The 17,546-nt window shown below is 33.8% G+C and overlaps 1 protein-coding gene and 1 long non-coding RNA gene across 5 annotated transcripts; one reads left to right on the top strand and one right to left on the bottom strand.

The window, feature by feature from the left end:
• Window positions 1-4,784: 4,784 nt before the first annotated feature.
• On the bottom strand, window positions 4,785-5,827 carry LOC106666668. The gene is made up of 3 exons (XR_001340463.2): window positions 5,741-5,827; window positions 5,181-5,243; window positions 4,785-4,921 (listed from the first exon to the last, which is right to left on the bottom strand). It is a non-coding gene; the product is annotated as an uncharacterized LOC106666668 (long non-coding RNA).
• On the top strand, window positions 5,762-16,304 carry LOC106666666 (guanine nucleotide-binding protein subunit beta-5). Of its 4 annotated transcripts, none has more exons than XM_014394016.2 (10): window positions 5,762-5,862; window positions 6,642-6,849; window positions 10,407-10,558; window positions 11,383-11,501; window positions 14,736-14,862; window positions 14,932-15,075; window positions 15,154-15,294; window positions 15,563-15,659; window positions 15,860-16,026; window positions 16,099-16,304. In XM_014394016.2, the coding sequence occupies exons 2-10, from the start codon at window positions 6,726-6,728 to the stop codon at window positions 16,108-16,110; spliced, it is 1,083 nt and encodes a 360-aa protein (XP_014249502.1). In that variant the 5' UTR covers window positions 5,762-5,862; window positions 6,642-6,725; the 3' UTR covers window positions 16,111-16,304. The 4 variants fall into 4 exon arrangements, with proteins under 4 accessions (XP_014249502.1, XP_024082033.1, XP_024082032.1 ...); XM_024226265.1 differs by having other exon boundaries at window positions 5,768-5,862; window positions 6,639-6,849; XM_024226264.1 differs by lacking the exon at window positions 5,762-5,862 and adding an exon at window positions 5,964-6,220 and having other exon boundaries at window positions 6,639-6,849.
• The last annotated feature ends 1,242 nt before the right edge of the window (window positions 16,305-17,546 follow it).

Raw genomic sequence — 17,546 nt, 5'->3', positions numbered from 1 at the left:
TACTCTAGATGGCTTTGTGCATCAGGATGGAGGAACATCGACAGTTGGAGAATTATAAAAAGGGAAAAAAGGATTTAAAAAAATGTCACGATGCTAAAATGGCAATTACGGGGAAATAGCGATTTTTTTTTTTTTGTAAGAAAGTTTTTCAGGAAAATATCAAGATAACCATTTTTAACAAGGTTTTTTTACTACAATTTATTTGAATAATAAGACGATAACTATTGAAAAAAGGCCATTACGATGATTATTATGGCTTGTAGCTCTGGTATGATTTTATTATCAGAGTTGAGAAGCATTGAAAGCTGGAGAAATACACAAGGAGAAAAATTTATTAAAAACACCCCACGATGCTAAAATGCCAATTGCATCTATTCATTCTTCTTCCTTATTATTTAGGAATTAGGAGTTTGAAAAGGAAAATGAGATCTAGCATAAAACGCGGAGGGTGTAAAGCACTAAAGAAAGAATGTCTCGAATTATTTATTTATGCTTTATGGCTTTGTCAATGTTGTTCATAGTTGATATCACGATATGACAACCACCTCTGGTTGTCCTTCCCACAAATCCAAGCAATTGATACAACAAATCAAATCAACGTGTACCTGCAAAGATAGATCTAATAATAAATAAGATTCGAAATTCCAATTAAAAAACCAGGAATAACGTTCACATGCAGTGTTGGGCAAAAATTAGTCATGTCTAATGATTAATGATTGATCACTCAGACATTAGTTAGTTAGTCATGATTGGTAGTAAGTGACTAATTTAGTCATTAGTCGCCATATGTGATTGATGGCTAAATTAGTCATGACTAGTAATTAAATACGAGGCATGACTAATTTANAATTAATAATAATAATAATAATGAAGTGTATGGTAATTAGTGACCGTTAATCGATAAATATTCAGAAATCGTGAGATGCGGTCTGGTATGATGTAGGTTTCAGAAAAACATTTTCTTTATCGTGCCGGCGTTTCGATCTTTATTGAGATCATCTTCAGGGCCTGGGATTTACAAACATTGTTTATACATTATACTCACTCAAAGTGTTTGCTCTCAACACGACACGCAAGAATGGCACAATTACACAGAAGACAAACACTTCGAGTGAGTAGAAATACTTTGATTGAATATAAAAAAAATATATTTTGCATTGTACAAATTCACTTTTCCACATCCTAAATGTATTTGTTAAATGTAAAAAATGTTCGTAAATCCCAGGCCCTGAAGATGATCTCAATAAAGATCGAAACGTTGGCACGATAAAGAAAATGTTTTTCAGAAACCTACATCACACCAGACTGCATCTCACGATTTCTGAATAATAATAATGAAGGTTGAGATGAAGCCTTATTGTAAGAATTACGATGTAGAATAGGCAGATTCTAGATCTGTTTCACTACTGACTAACAGCAAATTTAACATACACAAAAATCAATACAATAAACTATATAATAAACAAAACAAAATGACGATAGCAAAGTTTACAGCACAGGATTATTTCTTCAATTGAAAAATAGAATATGTACTAATGTCTTTGATTATTCATTGAAAATCAATTATCGTAGTTTTTCAATGCATTTGGCAGTAATAAAAATGATTATCTAACTGTTCATGATCTTTAACATTCAAGAGTGCTGATAGTTGACAGCTTGATCTTTTCTTCGGGTTGATACACAGCAAAATCCCAGTATTTCATATACCGATATCGTAAGAAAGTGCTGGTCCCTTGAAAAAAATCTCGTTAAAACGTAAAACAAATGCATTTTAGTTCCCTTAGTGTAAGAATTTTTCCGCCTCAAAACTCGACAAAATGTCTTATAATTAGTATTTTAGCATTGAAATCCAGATTGGTAGGACATTCCTTCTAAGGATGGACCTCAAAGGTCTATTTGACCAGTGGTGGGTGTTTCCAGGATTTTGTTCGTATATAATTTTTTTGTAGCAAGGCTGTCATGAATAAATGTCATGAAATATTTGATAATCACAAAGCTGGCAGGCTGTCAAGTGAAATTATACATTTGTAGGAATGAAAAATGGCAAAAAGGAGGGAAAATTCGAAAGGAGGGGTTGGGGTGGGAAGTTGGTGTCCGAGTGGATCGAAGGAAGTTACGATAGCTCGAGTGGCAGAGCAGCGGCGTATTTAGGTCGTGGGTTCGAATCCCGCTTGTGACACTGACTTTTTTTAACTTAACCAAAACCTTAATCAAAGATTAATTAATTGATTGAAAGAAGTAACTTAGTCAATTGACTATGAAAACGTAAATGGATTAATATTTAAAATAATAATGAAATCAAATTAAAATAAAATAATCTGGTGAACACAGAACAAGATAGATTTATAAACCATTAATTAGATGTAGATGTAGATGTAATAGTCGGGGTGTAATATACTGCACTCTTCAAGAGCTATTGTATCCCGTTCTTTGCCTAAAGCACATCGGTGAGTCCTATTTCATCAAGAGACTTGATTAATAGGCCCGGTTTCAGTGGTTGAAGCTCTTCTATGGTCACATTGTACATCCCAAAACACGGGCAAGTGTAGCACCGCAGTTTGTTAGTAGATATGTATGTTGGTGTCTGCTCTGCCTCTTTGCAGATCTGCATGTGCCGTCTTGGATTATTCCAATCTTCTTTCAGTGCCCGTTTAACTTCCAGTGTCCTGTTAAGAATCTTATTAGGATTCGCAGTTTGTTCCTGCTTCCCTTGACACATTCTGTAGTTTTTTTCTTCCGAAATTTGTTAAGAAATTCTTGGATTGCCTGAGTCCAATGAGTGAATTCCATTGTTCCTTCATTTTCTTTTTGTCCTTCTGTCTGAGATACTCAGTAATAGTGTTGTGTTAAGTGGACTGTATATAAAAAAAAGCTGAATAAAATTTTAAATTAAAGAAAAATGGGAAAGAGTGAATCCGACGGGGGATTGGGATAAATTAGAACTTTCACTTACCCCAACGTGTCTCGGTAAGGGATCACGTAATTCAGCAACAGCTGTCCTCTTCTTTCTTCGACTTGGCTCGGCACCACAGTCTCAGGCGGATTCAGGTGTTTGGTACCGAATGCTTACTTGACGGCAATTGAAAATCATAAATTGATTTTAAATTTAAATATTTGGGTAAGACTACGATGTTTTCGGCAGTAACTCTCGGCAACAACTCTCGGCAACAACTGACTCGCCGACCGGCCGGAGACATTCAGAAGGGTTCAAACCATTAAGTAAATATTTCTTATAATAAATCAAAAATATTGAACTCTTGTACCAGTTTCCGGTCGGCTCATTTAAAAATTTGACTAGGCTTTCTTCCGAGAACACAACACTACCCAAATAAGAAGCATGCATCTCGGACAACATGATACATTTAGCCAAAAAAGTGCACGTTGGTTTCCTTTTCCCTTGTATTACACAGAGTACACATTTCTCTATCCCTCTGGCAGCCTATCAAGGGGGTAGAGTTAAGGAACAGAAGTTCTCCTCGGAGTCAGCGATCGCTCCAAAAACCTCTTGTTATCGCTAGACCTTACGTTGGAAAGAATGCACTGGAATTCTGCCATCCATTCAGAAATGTTGTTTCGAGAGAATCGGAAAGAAGGATGATGTCTATCTGACAAGGAACTTCAGTGCTCATACCAGAAAATATTTTTCTTTATTATCTCCTGAGCTGTAATTTTCGTGTAACTGCGACCAGGGAGTTTTAGGGTTTTGTATACATACTTAAGATGGAGCTTTAACGTGTGCAGAAATAAGGGATCAACACGGGTTTCTATATGTAGCATGTAATCTGGAGTACAAGAAGGCAAACAACTGCTTGATGAAGTACCTCAACGATTTTTCCAACTGATCAGAAGGTTGAAAACCCCAAACTTGACATCCGTACTTGAGAATGGAACGGCAAATCGTATTAAAAATTTTAAATTTGGAAGATAAAGGGACCAGATCATGCATCATGTACCCAGGCCAAATAGTATTAAGCGCAAATTTTGCTGCCGAGACTTTCTGCACTAAATGTGTATTAAGAGACAAACAACAAGTTAGCGTCATACCAAGAAGAATTGTACTAGTAGGAGTCCCTTTGAAATACCATTTTTCTTTCGAGGCTAGTCTGCCTCCTCTTCTAAAAACAATGACCTTCGATTTTTGTAAATTAAACCGTTAGGTTCCATAGTTGTAGAGAGGAAACGTTATCCACAAGCAAGATCACATCGTCTGCGTACATGAGGGCTTTTATATACGAGCTAACCTTGATCCCTGCATTCAAATAGGTACGTAAATCGTCAATAAAAATAGAGAAGCGAAGGGGGCTAAGAATACAGCCCTGCCTTACGCCTGATACCACGTGAAACCAGTCTGAAACGCCTGTTTTCCCCCGCACTGATGAGATGCTTTTGTCATAAACGCACTTAATTATATGGATTAATTTAAAACATATGCCAAGGTTATAAAGTTTTAATATCAGTACTTGCCTGTCCATACAATCAAAAGCTGCCTTAAAATCGACAAAGAAGCAATATATTTTTCGTCTTCTTTTCATCAATCTTAATTTTATGATATTAAGTAGATCAAAAATGTTATCTATTGTTGAGTACCCTTGGCGAAAACCACCTTGAGATTCTCCTAGAAGATCGTTAGAAGCGATGAACAGTTCCAACCGACGAAGTAAAAGCCCAGACAAAATCATGGCGATTCTGTGTCCAAGACCTTAGTAATGTGATTATTTAAGGGTTTGAAAAGGAAAAGGAGATTTAGCATAAAACGCGGTGTGTGTAAAGAACTAAAGAAAGAATGTCTCGAATTATTTATTATTATTTTTTATTGGTTTTTCAGTGTTGTTCATCAGTTGATATCACGATATGACAACCAACTCGGTTGTCCTTCTCATAAATCCAAGCAATTGATACAGCAAATCAAATCAACGTGTACCTGCAAAGATATATCCCAAGACCTTAGTTATATAATTATTTAGGGGTTTGAAAAGGAATATGGTATCTGGCATAAAACGTTGAGAGTGTAAAGAACTAAAGAAAGAATGTCTCGAATTATTTATTTAAGTTTTATTGCTTTTTCAATGGTGTTCATCAGTTGATATCACGATAAGACAACCATCTCTGGTTGAAATAATGAATGGTGGAGTTAGTTCAATAGTTGTTCAATCCTTTTTAAAAAGATAGTTCCTACTCACGGTAAGTTACTGTCTTTCCCACAAATCCAAGCAATTGATACAGCAAATCAGATAAACGTGTACCTGCAAAGATAGAACGCAGACCTTATTAATGTGCTATTTAGGGGTTTGGAAGGGAAAATGATATCTAGCATAAAACGCGGAGGGTGTAAAGAACTAAAGAAAGAATGTTTCGAATTATTTATTTATGTTTTATTGGTTTTTCAGTGTTGTTCATCAGTTGATATCACGATATGACCACCATTTTAAATATCATCAACGTTTAGACTTGTAAATTTAGCGAGCAGTTTGATTGTTATGATTTTAGTGAACCATTTTGTATTATTTTTGTCGAATCCATAACCTTTTTTTGTTTTAATTTTTTGCCAAATACATAATAAAAGATTTTTCTCAGATTCTCGGTTCTCTCCTGAATTATCATGGCTGTTTTATTTTCTCCCATGGTGATACTTCCGCTTTTGTGGCATTTCATTGGAAACTTTGAAACTTAAGGGTTGCAAATTGAATTTAACTTAAGTCTGACTATTTACTTTTTAACATCAAATTTAAAGAATAATTACTTGCTCGGGGTGGTGTGCGCAAGTCTCGGGTCGTTGGAAAACAGGGACTGCCGTTCGATTTGCAGACGGTTTTGTCGGGCACATGAGGTGGTTCGGGCCGAAGTGGAGAATCGAAATTCCGGGTAATTATAATAAAAATTGTCCGTTTATTAGAAGAGGTCGTAAAATGGTCATAGTCGGGTCTTTGGTGGCCGGTGCATTCACTGTTGGAACATACGCCCAGGGCGTGGCCTGTCCCGACGAATCAATAAACTCGGCATCCTTCCAACTTCCTACGGCTGAAGCCTTATCTTTCACTCACCTACACGCATTTGTGTGCACGTGTTTTCTGTGTGTCCTGTGTGCGAGTGTGTCTGTGAGTGTGTGTGTGCTCGAACACTGCCCTGAACCCCTCTCGTCGGCCTTTACCAGGGTAGATTTTTTTCTCTCTCCTCTCCTCCTTCTCGTTTCCGCTGGGTCGATCCACTGTTTAACCCACGAGTGAGTCGAATTTTTATTTTAAGTCTTTCCTGCATTTATGTTGACTTCCGTACTTTTTTCACTCCTGACAACGTCCGTCTTTCGTAATTGCATGCGTTTTTAGCTTTTTTTAAATTATAAATAATAAAATTCTTTTAATTCTGTTCTCTCTTCTTCCTTTATTCCATTGTGAATTATTTGTATTAATTTAATTTTAGACTTTTTTGTTAGAAATATTTTTTTATTTATTTATACATTTGTTTATTATAATTATTACATTAGCCAGAAAAAAATCTTTCCTAATTTTTTTTCAACTATTTTTAATTTTCATTTTTTCAACTTTAAACAGTTTTAAAATAATGTAAACTTTTTCATATCACTCAGGATACATCGCAGTGTGCATTATTTATTTTTTTAAATTTAATTTTTTTTTGCAAAGCAGACGGCGAAAGAAGGAGGAAGAGGATACGTGGGGAGAAAACCTACTTTAGCAAAAATGTATAGCTACAATTTTTAAAGTCGTTTGATGTGTAAAGTTACCATGGCTCAGGATGGGAGCCCGAAGGAAACGGTTGAAGCTTTGACTAAGGAGGTTGAAGCCCTCAAAGCAAAGTTGGAAGAAGAAAGGCAAAAGTTAAATGATATGAGCCGTAAGTATAAAACCAATTTTTTTTTTTTTTTAATAAATTTTGTTCTTAACTAGTCCTTTAATTTCAAATAGTTAATAATAATGAAACATTAGAGACAATACTTTAAACGTTTGTTTATGATCTATTATGCATCTATTCTGTGTCCATCAATCAAATAACAAACCTTTTGATAAGAAAAACTGCTTTTATTTATGAGTGGCCTTTGCCATTTCTTAAGGCTTTTTTTCAGGCTAGCAAACTACATTGGTCATCGCCATTCTTTTCCTCTGTTTTTCATGTTTTAATGTTTTGGGGATATGCCCTTTGATTTATGGTAATAAATTACATTCGCACAACTCCAGAGCATGCGATATTCCTTCGGTTCATTACGGATAAATCCCTTTATTCAGGATAGCAAATTACATTCCACACCCCAGAGTATTCGATATTCCTCAAAGTGATTGAAGGATAAGCACCACATTCGTGCTAATAATTTACATTCACACATTCATTCACTCGACGCAGAGTACAGTCGAACTCCAAACATCCAGAATGCCAATTATCCTGATCGCTTTGAGAAACAAAACTGAGTTTTACAATTGCTTAAACTTGACGTTCCTCAGGTTTATTAGGGATAAGCCCCTTCAATCATGGTAATAAATCATATTCACACACCAGACGTCGTTCACACAACCCAAAGTATGCACAACATTTCTATGGTTAATTAGGGATAAGCCCCTTCATTCATGCCAATAAAATAGATTCACACATTTATTCACACTACCCAAGTACACTTGATATTCCTCTGATTGATTAAGGATAAGCCCTTTCATTCATGCTAATAAAATAGATTCACACATTCAATCACACTACATTCATTAGGGAGTGGAATTTATCCCCCGGACACAGGCAATCAAAAGAGTTTGTTAAGGAAATCAAACCAGCAGAATCGAAATGGCTATTCTCTATTTCAAGGAAGGGAATTAGGAGGCTGATAGGTATCCTGACGGGCCACTGCCCACTGAGAAGACACCTCTCTGTAATGGATATTCTACCAGATCCCTTTTGCCGTTTTTGCAAAATAAAAGAAGCAACAGCAAGGCACTACCTCGCAGAGTGTGATAGGTATGCTAGGTCTAGATTTGAAATCTTTGAAGGAACGGACATCACCAAATCACTCCGTGAGATTAAATGGTCCAAAATCTTGGGGTTTGTGAATATGTCCAAGAGATTTATGCAGGACACGTGAGCCGACCAAGTCCCAGACCTTTTAGGGATGGGGTACGAGTCTGCCTGGGTAGAGGCTTGATATCCCTTGAGGTAATTAGAATAAGAGCCTTCACATGCTAATAAATTAGATTCAAACATTCATTCTCACTACCTCAGAGTATGCAATATTCCTTGGGTTTAATTATCCAATTATTTGGATGTTTGATTAACTGGACCTGGTCCGGTCCCAAGTAATCCGGATAATTGGAGTTCAACTGTATTCAATATTCCTAGGGTTATGCTCCTTCATTCATGCTAATAAATTAGATTCACATATTCAATTATAAAACCCCAGAGTACTTGATATACCCCATCTATTCACACAAATAAATGCATTCGTCCTCCTTAAGACTTGTTTCAGACTCTTAAAGTGACCAATAATTATTTTGAATTAACTTATGTATAACTTTTTATGTATTTATTTTTTGTAAACTGTGGATGTGACACTGCAGTTTGCAATCTCCACGCAGCAGAAACTGTAAAATATTATATTTTCTGCCAAATTAGTCTTTTTTTAAAATTTCAAATTAACACTTTCTTTAAATCATTGAATAACTCAGGCTTAATGGATTTACAGTAAAATTCCTTTTTATGCGAGAAAATTTTATTAAAATATAAAGTAATTGGGGTCATAGAAGGCCGTATGAAATTCCCAGGCACAACCTGATTCGCTCATATTTCTACACTGTTTGAGGTACAGTTAATCTAATGAAAGACTGTGAGGTAGTATGCAGGGGGAAAGAGACTTGTACAGTAAACTGGGTAAGGACGACATGCGACTTTATTTATATTCTGGGGGGGGGGTTTATATTCTCCTTTTTAAAAAATGGTTAATTTGATGGAAACAAGCTAATTAGTATTTAAGAGCAATACTTATATACTATACTTATATAATGGTACAATTTGTAGCAAAGAAAAAGAGTTGGTCTGTTGTCAGAACTTTGGCCTAAATTGGCTCTTGTGTCCTCCAGTCTTCCATTTTGTGGACAAAATAAGTGATTTTATACATTTCTTATTTTTATGTTTAATATGTTGCATTGTGAGCAAATGCATTTATTAGTGTAAATTTACTATGGCAGAGGCAAGAATAATAAGATAGTGACCTTTAATTTATACATTGCATGTAGGGTGTTCCCTTTGGTCAAAATTGGCCATGGTCCAATCCTTGCTGGAATGAATATGTTTACCTTATAATATTCATACGTTGGGACTGAAATGACTTTCTCAGATCCTAATTTTGGCAGGTAGGAGGCAAGGCCAAGTTCTAAAACCTGGAGTGCAAAAAACACTGAAAAAGGTGATTTTCAAGCCTCAAGAATTCTTATTTTAACTGTGCTTAAATTTTTCTTCTCTCAACATCTAACATGAAACATTTGTTCTTATCGATCAGCAGAAAACACTTGTCTGTTTTATTCAATGTTTCAAACTTTTAATGTTTATATAAGACAATATTCTCGCATTGTACTATCTGTGCTATTTTAAAAGGAGGCAAGAATAAATTAAAACACCTCTTTTCTTGAAAAAATAAACACATTTACATTTTAACATAATAAACATAATTACATTTATTTTAGACTATGCAAAGCAAAAAGAAAAGTTGTAGCTAAATACCAATGAATGCAATTTTTTTCCTGTGAAGAACAAATATGACCAACCTGTTCTCATTTTATTTATGAGGAAAAGTACATTTAGTTTAGTTTATTAAATGCAAAAACTAAGAAAAATTGTAGCCTACATATCAACGGATGTGATTCTTATTTTAGAACAATATTACTATGTATTGTAAACTTTTTTTGCCTGTGAAGAACAAATATGACCAACCTTTTCTCATTTTATTTATGAGGAATAGTATATTTAGTTTAGTTTATTAAATGCAAAAATTAAGAAAAATTGTAGCCTACATATCAACAGATGTGATTCTTATTTTAGAACAATATTACTATGTATTGCTGTAAACTTTTTTTGTCTGTGAAGAACAATATGAACAACTTTTTCTCATTTTATTTATGAGGAATATCATTGAACTAGAATTTTTATTTTATTTTTTGCATGGTTGCTTCTAACTTTAATGTTATTAAGCTTGGATAAGGAACTTATCTAAAAATTCGCATTCTTCATTCATCCAGTCCATTATGAAAATATTTCTTTTAAATATCATTAACTATATTTATTCCAGGTAGTTTGATTCAACATACAAATTTGATTTTTGTTTTGTATTTGTACCATACATTTTGTGTCTTTAATATATAATATAATTTATGATTGTTACCGCTGTTAGTTAATTTTGATTTCTTACTTTTTTAATAAAGGACAATTTTCTCCAGTGGCAAGCATTGGAGAAAGGTTAGAACTGATTGCCTTTCTCAACATAAAACCTCGAAGGTTGCTGAAAGGCCATCAAGCGAAAGTGTTATGTTCGGACTGGGCTCCAGACAAGCGACACATCGTCTCATCATCTCAAGTTAGTAAAAAATACATCACCATTTTTGGCAGTTTTGATTAATTAGTTCAGAATATTAGAAGAATTATTGTCCATGCCTTTATATGAGTAAAATAATTATAATATAAAAAGAGCGTAGCCTAGCGCCTAATGATGTAGCTGGATGGCCTAGCATTATAAATTAATCAAATATTTATGAGTTAGTTGTAATTAATTTAAATATTCATATTAAGTATGTTCTTGTTTTCACCTTTAGTTAGCAAATTACATAATTATATGTCAAATTTCATAAAATTTGCCAACAGAATACTAAATGTTAGTAGTCAATCACTTTTTTTTAAAATATGAAATGATATATGAAAAATTATGCATCTAAACATGAAAAATCGATTGAAAATTATTTACTGGAATTTGTGCAATATACAGATACGTGTACAATGTGCAATACAACGGTGTCTGCAGTTCCGAATAGAAGCCACTTCCATAAATTTTTATTAACTCTATCTATAATTAATGATTTTTCCCATCAGTTTATCTCATTAATGAAGATTTCTATTTATCACAGGGTGTTTGTGATATGTATCAATAGAATCTTAAAAAAATAATGTTTATTAGAAAAATAATAGTTAGATCATTTATTTATTTTCCTTTAAAGAAAATTCAAGAATTAAGAACTTCAGATTTTATCTTATAAGTATTTTTTATTGGAAAAAAAGTTTTATAACCTCATAGAACGTTAAAATTAGGGAAAGTATATATTTTCTTGCCCAATACAACTTGGAATTTAGCTATTCCCCTGTGTATTGTTCTTGCAAAAAGCATAAAGCACAATATTACTCTTTTAGGATGGAAAGATGATAATTTGGGATGCGTTTACAACAAATAAAGAACATGCTGTAACTATGCCTACTACTTGGGTGATGGCCTGCGCTTACGCACCATCTGGAAATTTTGTTGCATGTGGGTAAGTTATTTATACCAATTTTGTGAAATGCACCGGTGGCTTCACTAAATTGTTTACATAATACAACTGCATGCCATAATATTTGGAATTTGGCATGCACCTCCAATTAAAATAAAAAATAAATAAAACAATAAAACAGTAGAGCATATTTGCATAAAAGTGAAAATAAATGTGTAAACATTATTCTATGTATATGGGATTAAATTCAAGGCACATTTGTATAAAGCATACACTGGCCTTTTGACTAATTCTGAAAATGCTGATAAAGCTCATGCTTCACAATTTTTAATTTCCATGTAAATAGCGCTTGCTTAAGTTCTATTTAGCAACAATATAAAAATAATTTTATAATTTCACAGCACTTCTCATGATACAAAATGTATCGGTAGAAATGAGGATGTCAGATAAGACTAATATTTTTAAAAAGATTATTAACTAGAAGATGAGGGTGAAAAGGTAGCAGATATTGTATAATCAATATTAAAGCTTTGTATGAGAAGAAAGAATTCAAAGACAGTAGATAAATACAACATAGACAATAAACTAAAAGTAATAACATGGCAGTTCTTTCAACTGGAATAGTGATTCTCAACTTTTTCCAGTCTGCTACCCCCTACCATCAGATCTTCAAAGTGAACCCCCAAACCCTAATCTCCTCCTCATACCTCGTCATACCTCATCATACCCTCTGCTTCCTTCCGTTATACGTTCCAAAGAAAGTAGGGAGGTTTAAAATAATAAATTTACCAGCTCAATTTTTTTATTCACGTTACATTTTCCTAAAATGAATATAGGGAAATAAATTTTTATAAATAAAAAAAATACGATAAGAAATTTTTTATCAATCAATACCAACTTCTTGAAACCAATACAACAAAAATTAAATTAAAAGTGACACTAGAAAACACAAAAATTAATAGGAATTTTGAGGCTGCATTGATGCATACACCCACTCCAAGTGAGGAGAGATATATTCCCCAGCTACTTTTACAGTTTGCTCCTGTATGTATGTTTTATGCAAGCATAAAAAGAAAATGCCCATTCTACAAGTTCAGTGCTAGTAAACGTAAAAAAAAGCCTTTCTTGAAAGTTCACATGACTCTTCACTTAAATATGCCCAAAAAGTACAAGATTTATTATTTTGTTATTGAAGATGTCTTTTAAAGTGGTATTAGAAGCAAGCTCCAGTAACTTTTCCCCTTCTCAAGTGATAATAAAGCCGGTTTAAAATAATATTCTTTAAAAAGACTTGATATACAACGATTACCCATTTTTTTTTTTTTTATTTTGGAAACCAGGAACTAAAGGAATTCCCCCTGAGCACTGCAGCTTTACAGCTTCTTGTACTCCTTCCTGGCTCCATTTTTGAGAGGTCGCAACAACACGTATATGATTGAGCCCCCAGTGTGCTAGTTTCTTCTCATTTTTAAGGGAGAGTTGAGACCAAATTCAGGGTCGCTGAGATCTGATCCCACCCCAAACCTTCCATAGATGAAGATCCTATGTCAACTTTCATGCATCAGAAAAAAAGCCCAGCGGCAATGGTTGGAATCAAACACATCACTGTGGGATCTACTAGCTGAGAGTCTGACGATTTAACCACCCAGCTACCACGGTCCCATAACGACCCACATCTCTGGGAAGTATTTTTCAATATTTTCAATCCTCCCAAGTTCCTTATAATTTATCACCAATCGTTAGATTGAGTTCTGCAATGGCAAGAAGTCATGAAGGGTTTCGAACACTTCAGGCTGCTGATATTCAATGTAACTTTTCCAGAAATCAAGTTTCACCTTCATTAATTTAATGTTGTTGATAATTGGAAAATGTTACATTAAAAAAAGTTAAATATTAATATTCAGGAATACTAGGTTTTGTAGCCAATCAAAATCTTGAATTTGGAGTTAAGTTTTTCAAACAAACTTTACGCTAAAATAACCACCTTTCTTTGGTGTGAAAAAGCAAAGTGATAAAATGAATTGTAAATAGTGTGAGAAAAGAAAAAGCTAACTTTTTTTTTGGTTTGGGTATTCCCATTACTCATGCTCCATGTGTTGATAGCAATTATCTAGATTGCTAGTTTCTATATATCTTCTAGATCTATATATCTAGATGCTCAATGGATCGGATCCAGCAACGGAGGAACGGCCATGAGCAACATATCCAAGTGCTAACACTCGCCGTGGCAGGAGGAGATAGATGCACCTTTTAACCAGACATGTTTCTTACTTTTGCGAAGGGCAAATAAAATTTTTTAGAGGCCCTGCGCCCTTTAAACCACGGTGTCCTTTGTACTATAGGAAACCTTGTCTGGTAAATTTTCTTGTTTATCCAAGTTATTTATATTTAAAGTTAATTTTCTTTTTTCAAACCCCAACTGTTTGAACCTGTGGTAAACAACTCAAATTTTCTTCTTTCTTTGCCAGACTTCCTTTCTCCTGCCCATAGGGACTGAGTCAGTGCCTCCACTCGAAGCAGACATTGCTTCGGGTTGACCAGCCAGAAGCATAAACATGTAAAATGGAAACATAACTAATAAAGCAAAAACCCCTCACACCAGAAATAAATATTCAAACAGAAATGATTTCAACTATGATTATTAATAAAAAAATAAAATTTTCTACGTTTCTGTACAATAAACAACTGGTTGTAGCTGGCACTCTTCATAACATGATGCGTACCACTCAAAGGTCACAGGCCTACTGTGTCTGTGTAAAATTGATTATTTATGTGAACTATTTCACGGAAAAATGGATGTGTAATCTTACCATAACACTAACTCTAACCCTACCTAACCTAACTTAACCCTAATACTAACTCTAACCCTACTTAGCCTAACTTTACCGTAATACTAACTCTAACCCTATCTAGCCTAACATTACCCTAATACTAACTCTAACCCTACCTAACTTCACCTAACCCAACCCAAGCACACTCCCTGGTAATACAAACATGGTCACACAAAAAATGTATCCAGCCCAAAAATACATCATATTTAAGGTTCATATAAATATACATTATCTTTTGCTAAATAATGCATTTTTGCAATTATGAACATATAATTTTCATTTATACGAAATGTCAAAGTTTGAACAATGACTGCAAAATGTTTAATATTGACATTTAAATTAGTTCAATGTTAGCTAGAAATAATCTGCTATTTTTGTTATGTTATTGTTGTAACACTTTTTCAAGTATTGTTTATTGTGTTAATCAATGTCAATTGTGTTTCAGAGGTCTTGACAATAAAGTAACTGTATACAGTCTCAGTTTTGAAGATGATGTGTCTGCAAAAAAGAAAACAGTTGGCACTCACACTAGTTATACATCTTGTTGCACTTTTCCAAATTCAGATCAACAGGTACAAAAAAGAATTACAATAATATTTTGTGCATTTGAAATATTCAATTCATCGTGTAATTTCATTTAGATTCTTACTGGAAGTGGAGATTCAAGTTGCGCTCTATGGGATGTGGAATCTGGTCAACTGTTGCAGAGTTTTCATGGCCACACAAGTGATGTCATGTCTCTGGACCTTGCTCCATCTGAAAATGGGAATACATTTGTGTCAGGCGTAAGATTCTTGTCCAGTTTGTTTTTCCAAGTTGAACTTTATACAAATTAAACATTTAATTTTTGTTCTTGTTGGCAGAGCTGTGATAAAAAAGTATTTGTTTGGGACATGAGAACTGGTAATTGTGTTCAATCATTCGAAGGCCACTTATCTGACATCAACAGTGTCAAATTTCACCCAAGTGGAGATGCAATTGCTACTGGCTCAGATGATTCTACAGTATGTTCTTCAGATTTTTTTTCTCAATAAATTTAATTCAAACCTATCTGCCAAATTATTTGGTGTTAAATTTTGCCAATCCGTCCTATAATTGTTTTTTTCAAATGTTCTTGTAAGTAACAAGTAATCCATTTCAAATAAAATTTCTGAAGAATCCAAACTGTTTATAGTTTTAAATTAATATAATGGATGTGGACAAGATGATAATACTATAACTATTCAAAATTATATTGTATGACCGACAGACCATGTTTTAAATCTTTTATAGTGTAGGCTGTTTGACCTAAGAGCCGATAAGGAAGTTGCCCTTTACACCAAAGAAAGCATTATATTTGGAGCCAATTGTGTGGATTTTTCAGTCAGTGGTACGTACTAAATTATTTTGTGACTAATTATTTATTTTATGATTCATTTATAATTATATATTGATCTGTTGATTCAATATTGAATGCTTAAACATCACATATACTTTATGCAGTGGTGCAATTCTTACAAAAACTGATCATTTTTAAACTAGCATTGGAATTAATTTAAAAAAAAAATTAAATGCAATAATTTATTTCAGGCCGATTGCTGTTCGCTGGTTACAATGACTACACAATCAACGTCTGGGATACATTGAAGTGTGTTCGCGTAAGTTTACTTTATGGTCATGAAAACAGAGTATCATGTTTGCAAGTATCTCCAGACGGGACTGCTCTGTCCACCGGAAGTTGGGATTACACACTGCGTGTAAGTTGTTGCCGATTTTTCACTTTTTGCAAAATATTTATGAGCGTTTTATCAATTTGATTGACTTTTTAGGTTTGGGCTTAACATCAAATTCATATCTACTGAGCTGGATCAGGAAATCTATAGAAGAGGTATATACTTTTGCTTGGTTATGTTGGTAGGAACTTAGAAGAAAGATATGTACAAAATAATGGTTTGTTGTTTTACTTGTATCTAATTTCTACTATGTTATTAAGATGTTATTTATTATTATGTAGGAAATAAAATATTACCATATATTGTTTTTGATTATTTACCACCTGTTAACAGATTTTTTTTTAACAAAAACTTTTATTAAAACATGTACTAGTTTTTTATTTTTCGCTTTAATCATATACAAACTACATCTGGAGGGGAGTCCTCCCTGGTCCCAACCTCTGGACCTGACTACCATGTTACTCTATTCTATTGCTAAAATTCCAATAAAAAATATGATCAAAAGGAAATGGCAGTGTCAGTGAGACATCAGCAGGGAAGCTCCTAGATAAAGAGCACATTCAATGGATGGCCCTCAGAAGATATGAATTTGGATCATCTGAATAAAGAAGAGATGAATTAGTCTCACCAGATTAAGAATAGGTCATTACAAAGACATTTATTTTTGGACCAAAAGCAGTCAGCATGTATAGAAAGGTTGTTCGATGAGTCTCACATAATTGAAGGGTGCCTTTCCTTGGCTCCATGTAGGGAGTGATACTCCAAGGTAGCGAGTATTTTGGTCACATTTTGATTTTAGGAGGAAAATTGCTGTTGTATGTAGTACTCTATATTTCCTGTGTATGTTAAGAGTGAATGTATTAATTAGCGTGAAAGTACAATATTACACCATCAGTCCTCTCACACTACACATGATTCTCTCTTAAAATCGAGTCCTATCGAAGAAAAGTTGCTTGATGCGTATAAATTTTTTAAATAATGTATAAGTTAGCATGAAAGTTGGATTTAAAAACTGCATGCAGTCGAGGCTGAAAAACTGTTGGCAGCCCCTAAAACCTAACATTGGTGGCGGAATGGATAAAACCGAGGTCTGACAGCCTGATTGAGAAATCATCATAAGCTTGATTCTGTACATATGTGTATGTGCATATGAACACAGATGAGCTTTTATAAATCAATCAATCAAAAACAAACTTAAGTTTGTATATGATAGCCAAAAATTGTTATAATAAACATAATAATTGCAGATTGCAAAATAGAAAAATAGTCTGCAACTAAAAATATACAAATGCAGTTATTATGTATCCATCTAAAACAAAATATGACTTTGAAACACAATACTTTGAGTAAAAATTATCAGTATGATCTGTCTACCCTTTTCCACAGGCAAATAGTCTACTTGACTGGTATTTTATTAAAAAACTAAATTTTTCATTAAAAAATGAAAAGAATATTACAAATAACATTAAAATTTTAATTAAAGTTGAATTTAAAATATATTTCAGGGTCCCGGGTAGGAGGCTTGTGGGTTGTAGACCCCATGG

Source organism: Cimex lectularius, unplaced genomic scaffold, assembly GCF_000648675.2.
Source record: "Cimex lectularius strain Harlan isolate CLEC.00 unplaced genomic scaffold, Clec_2.1 scaffold117, whole genome shotgun sequence".
NCBI lineage: Eukaryota > Metazoa > Arthropoda > Insecta > Hemiptera > Cimicidae > Cimex > Cimex lectularius.
This window is presented reverse-complemented; position numbering and strand designations above follow the sequence as displayed.